Below are 5,968 nucleotides of genomic sequence, written 5' to 3'. Positions count from 1 at the left end.
GTCGAGAATGTGATCGGACTTCGAATCAAAGTCCTTCGTTCAGATAGAGGAGGTGAATTCTTCTCGAGGGAATTTAGAGAGATATGTGAAGAAGCAGGGATAAAGCGACAATTCACAGCACCATACTCTCCTCAACAAAATGGTGTGGTGGAGAGGCGTAATCGAACAGTGATGGCCATGGCTAGGTCGTTGCTCAAAAGCATGGCAGTCCCGAGCAAGTATTGGGGGGAGGCAGTTCGTCATGCAGTCTATCTTCTCAACCGGGTTCCAACCAAAGCTGTTCGAGACAAAACTCCATTTAAAATGTGGACTGGAATGAAGCCACACCTAGCACACCTTCGTGTTTTTGGGTGTACTGCGCATGCCAAGGTGACCACTCCCCATCTAAAAAAGTTAGACGACAGAAGTCAGTCGTTTGTCTATTTAGGTGTCGAAGAAGGAAGTAAGGCACACAGGTTGCTCGAACCACAAAATGACAAGATCCATGTGAGTCGTGACATTGTGTTCGAAGAAAGTGCAACATGGGATTGGGAAAATGAAAAGAGTGATCAACCCTTCAAAGTTTACGAAGAGGTTAATCACGAGCATGTTGGAATTCGAACGATCCCATTTGAGAGTGGATCGACAAGAGGACATTATACTTCAGAAATGTTCCAAGAGACTGTCTCGAATCCTCTACAGCTCGAGCAAGTGACTGAACAAATAGACCAAGGTGATGGTTTACCCACTCCATGGTCAGGTGGACACATTGAGAGTGATGAAGGACCTGTTCGATACAAGAACATGACCGATATCTTGGAAGAAACACCTAGAGTGACACTTGATTTTGAAGACTTGATGTTATCACAGACGGAGGAACCTTCTTGCTACAATGAAGCGGTTGGACAACCACAATGGGAAGAAGCAATGACTAAAGAAATTGAAGCCATCGAGAAGAATGAGACGTGGTCTCTCGTCCCATTGCCAGTCGGACACAAGGTAATTGGACTCAAATGGGTATTTAAGCTCAAGAAAAACTCAGATAGTGAGGTGATCCAACACAAAGCTCGTTTAGTTGCAAAGGGATATGTGCAACGATAAGGTATTGACTTCGAAGAAACCTTCGCTCCAGTTGCTCGAATGGACACAATTAGAGTCATTCTTGCCTTGGCAGCCAATTTTGGTTGGAAAATTTATCATCTCGATGTAAAGTCAGCTTTTCTCAATGCAGAACTGGAAGAGGAAGTGTACGTAACTCAACCGGAAGGATTCAAGGCAACAGGGAGGAGAATATGGTGCTTAAATTAAAAAAGGCATTGTATGGCCTAAGGCAAACTCCTCGTGCGTGGAATCTAAAGTTGGACAAAAGTTTGAAGAAAATGGCTTCGAAAAGTGTACACAGGAGCAAGCGGTGTACACAAGAGGCAACGGTAATACCCGAATTATTGTTGGTATTTACGTGGATGATCTTATTTTAACAGGTGGAGATCTAAAGGGTGTCAAACTTTTCAAAAAGCAGATAATGGGGGAGTTCGAGATGAGTGATCTCGGATTGCTTTCATACTACCTTGGAATCGAGGTAGATCAGTTCGAAGGAGGTGTATCGATCAAGCAGACAACATATGCCAAAAAGGTCCTGAACCAATTTGGAATGCTTGATTGTAACTGAAAAAAGGCACCAATGGAGCATAGGGCTCAACTCTATAAGGATCCCGAAGGACAACCGATTGATGCAACTGAATATCGAAGAGTCATTGGTTGTCTGCGATATCTCCTTCATACAAGGCCAGATCTTTCTTATGTTGTTGGTGTTGTCAGTAGATTCATGGAGAGGCCAACTGAGATACATCACAAGGCAGTGAAGCAGGTGCTTCGATACCTTCAAGGCACTATACACTTAGGTCTAGTGTTTCAAAAAGGAGGCGGTGACGAGGAAATAGTGGGTTACTCTGATAGTGATCTCGCAGGTGACCTAGATGACCGGAAAAGTACGGGGGGCATGGCGTTCTACATTAACGATAGTCTTGTTTCGTGGAACTCTTAGAAACAGAAAACAATGGCATTATCCTCATGTGAAGCAGAGTTCATGGCTGCAGCAGCGGCAGCATGTCAAGCACTTTGGTTGAAATTATTTTTGTTTGAACTAAGTGGTTCGAAACCTAAGGCAGTGAAGCTCTACGTTGACAACAAGTCTGCACTTGCACTCATGAAAAACCCAGTTTTTCATGGTCGTAGCAAACACATCGACACGAAATATCATTTCATTCGAGAGTGTGTTAAAGGAAGTCAAATCAAAGTAGAGTTTGTTCGAACGGATGAACAGAAGGCCGACATACTTACGAAAGCTTTGCCAGCATCAAAACTGGTGATGATGCGACACCTGATTGGTGTTCGTGATCTCGAACCACGCCAGGACTAAGAGGGAGAATGTTGTATTACTCATGGCTGTTACAACGTTTACAAATAAATGGAAGATCTGCATTAATGAGGAAAACGGCAGATTTGCAATGATGAAGAAAACAAAATATTTGCAATAATGAGGAAAATAGAATATTTTCAATAAATTTCATTAAATTAGAAAATTAAGAGTTTTTTTTTATTTTAGTATAAATAAAGTGTATGTTACTCTTATTAGAGCAAGAAAAAATAAGAGAGAGATAACAACTCTTGTAATCGTTTTTTTAGGATTTTATAGAAATTTCTCAAAGTTTTGTGAGTGATTCTCTTCCTGGGCCAACAGCACAGGGGAGGGTTTCTGCAGAATCGCGATATAAGGTAAGAATACCGAAAAATATAGATAAAACTTTCGGTATTTCTTTTTATTAAAGGGCGACAGTTTTACCTATATCTTTCGGTTTTGAGAAAAAAAGGCAATATAACTAAATCTTTCGGCTTTAACATTGAATACCGAAAGATATTCCTTAATTTTTTATAATTTCATTTTCAATCTTCTTTCGTTTATAATTTTATATTATCATTCACAAATTAAATACAATCCTCTATTTTAGAAATGAAACACAACACATACAAACAAAAATCATAAACTCACATTCTAATTAATTAAACACAAACACAAAACTTATACATGTTTATATAATCAAATAAAAACATATACTTGTAAAACAAATCAAAATCCATATATACATGTATATATAATTAAATAATATTCATATACTTAGAAATCAACACACCAATTCAAAAGGGAAAGAAATTAGTTTAGAGTGACCAAAATCAAAAGATTTAAGATAAATCTTTCGGTGTTCTTTAGTAAAACCGAAAGATATACATAATAACTCATATATCTAGGATCTTTAGTTTAAACTTACCAGTTTTATTTATAATAAAATATCAAGATTTTGAAGAGAAATTAATTTTATATAAAATTTTATTTTTTATAAAATATTTTAACTATTAGGTTACTTATGATTGGTTGAATTTAATTTATAATTTTGTGTATTGATAAATTTTTGACTCACGGATTGATTCATATATTAACTAACATGTTATTAATACTCATGTAATGAATATCTAAATTGTTGTGAACGCAAAACCCGACAACCTTTCATTAATATTACAATATAATTTATACGCTCGTGTAAACCAATCTATGATTTTTTCAATATTTTCGACTTTGGTTCCATTGGAGCAAGTAAGAAAGTTGGTAAATGCTTCAAATTGGATTCTACAATATAAAATTGTGTTATGTCCAAAAACAAAAAAAAATCAAATGATTTTATTGATACATTTGAGTCTTATGAGTTTAAACCTACTATATTTTTGTAAATAAAATATTGAGATTTTGAAAAAAAAAAACTTTAATATACTTCGCCCTGAGTAAAAATAAGAATATACTAAATCTATTTTCAATTAAAAAAAACTAATAATATATAATAATTCAAAATAATAAGCTATACTCATATATACTCAATTTTTTTTTTAAGAAAATAGAGTTGTCAATTTGTTGGATACATCATCAAGACTTGTTAATCAAATAGCTGAATTAGGGCTCAGGTAAATTCTTTTTCAAAGAACATTTTTAGATTAATAAATGGAAAAAAATGTTAAAGAGTTGTTTTCAATGTGATTTGTAATCTTGTTATTTTTTAATTTTTAATTTTGCATTTGAAATTTATTATTTATTATTTATAAGTTTGTGTGACATATTTAAATGCTTTTACTTTTAAAATTATTTTGTAATGTTTTTTGGATTTTAACAAATAATTTATACCATTTCTAAGAAAAAAACATATTTTCAAGTATAATATTTTTTTATTAATCTCATGTCGTGTCAAATTCATAACAAAACAAATAAAAGTTTCAAAATAAAATTTTCACAAATAACATCATCACACTACTCTACCACTCTAAAATTTGCAGCAACTTTGATTTAACCTTAATTTTTTTTTTAAAAACGACTTATCGTCATTTGATTAAAAATTCCTAAAAATGAGAAAAAACCACGAGTTTAAAAGATCATTTTAGACAGGCCTAGAATGATTTTAAAGTCGTAACATTCTAAATAAAATCCAAAAAGCTAAAAACGTAAATGAATTATCTGATTACAATGATTTCAATTCTAGTGAGTTTAAAAAACGGTAAATTTCAGTTCCTGCAGATATTCCAGTTATGCTCCGTGCTTGGGATTCTTCTCCACATTTCCGCGAGGGCGCTACAATCCGATACAATATCTTTTCATAACACTTCAACGCTCTTGCGGGTTCTGCCATATACCCTTCCAAAACCGCACTTGAACACGCTTGTTGTAAATCTATTTCCCTTGACTTTGAGTAGTGCAACTTTTTTGATTTCATTCCATTCGCTCGAGAAACTGATTAGCTCCAGACTTTTATAGAATCTGTCCCAAATCTTCGAAGCAATACAGCAGCTCCCGAATAGGTAATCTATGGTTTCTTCATTTCCTATGCATAGAAGACAGCTCGCGTCCGGGATGCTCATATATTTACTGATACGATCACGAGTGATGAGTCTTTCCCAGAAGACGAGCCATAAGATGAACTAGTGTCGATGGATAATCTTCGTTGACCATACAAGATGAGCCCATTATACTTTCTGCGCTTTTTCCCGGGTTACCTTCCAATATTTTCTTCGATACAAGCTTTCCATTGTCCTCAGCTTTCTATTCATGAATATCCGGTCTGTCGTATAGTTCTATGTTACTTATACGATCAAGTATCCTTTTTCCTTCTGGAATTCTTCTTAGGAGCGAGTTCCAATTTCTATCTTTGATTTTTATGATTTTTGCTTTTGCGCAGTCCCTTTTGATACAGATATTTTGAAACTCCTCCTTGTGGATGATAAGATAGTTTTCGAACCAGGGGTCTTACCAGAATAGAGTGTCTTTCCCGTCCCCTTGCCGGATGTCGTAAAGATCTACAATATCGTTTCTTAGTTTAAGAATCTTTTTTAGAGACAAGCTCATACCTTCGTGAATTTTGCAGGTCCATATGTTAGTTTTGTGTTTCATAAATCTCGTATGCACCCATTTAATCCATAGTGACTCTTGATTGTGCTCCAAAGCCCATAGATGCTTGAAGGTTAGAGCCTTATTCCACTCGATACAGTTCTTCAAGCTGATCCCTCCCTCATCCTTCGGTTTACAGAGAGCGATCCATTTGACTTTCTTTCCTCCTCTTATGTTACTTCCCTAGATAAAGTTCCTCATCAGCGTGTCGAGATCCTTATTACCTTCTTCGGAATTACCATCTGTTGCGCCCAGTAGCCAACTATTCCCATGACCACATTTTTAATAAGTTCGATTCTCCCTGCATAAGAAAGTTTTTTTTTGCTTCCCAGTCAGATATCGTGTATTTTACCTTTTCAATCAGCGGCTTGTAGTGTGAGATCTCGATCTGCTTCGCGGTTAACGGAATTCCTAAGTACCATACGGGAAAACTGCCTTCCTTGATGCCCATGATGTTGAAGATGTACTGTTTTGTTTCGTCCTTCACGCCTCCATAAAATGCCACAC

The 5,968-nt window shown here is 35.8% G+C and overlaps 1 protein-coding gene across 1 annotated transcript; it reads left to right on the top strand.

Moving 5' to 3' along the window:
- The first annotated feature begins 1,660 nt into the window (after nt 1-1,660).
- On the top strand, nt 1,661-2,023 carry LOC124946243 (secreted RxLR effector protein 161-like). The gene has a single exon (XM_047486810.1). The coding sequence runs from the start codon at nt 1,661-1,663 to the stop codon at nt 2,021-2,023; it is 363 nt and encodes a 120-aa protein (XP_047342766.1).
- The last annotated feature ends 3,945 nt before the right edge of the window (nt 2,024-5,968 follow it).

The sequence above is a fragment of the Impatiens glandulifera genome, chromosome 7 (genome assembly GCF_907164915.1).
Source record: "Impatiens glandulifera chromosome 7, dImpGla2.1, whole genome shotgun sequence".
NCBI classification, from domain to species: domain Eukaryota; kingdom Viridiplantae; phylum Streptophyta; class Magnoliopsida; order Ericales; family Balsaminaceae; genus Impatiens; species Impatiens glandulifera.
Note: the sequence above shows the minus strand (reverse complement) of the source record. Positions and strands in the feature narration are given on the sequence as shown.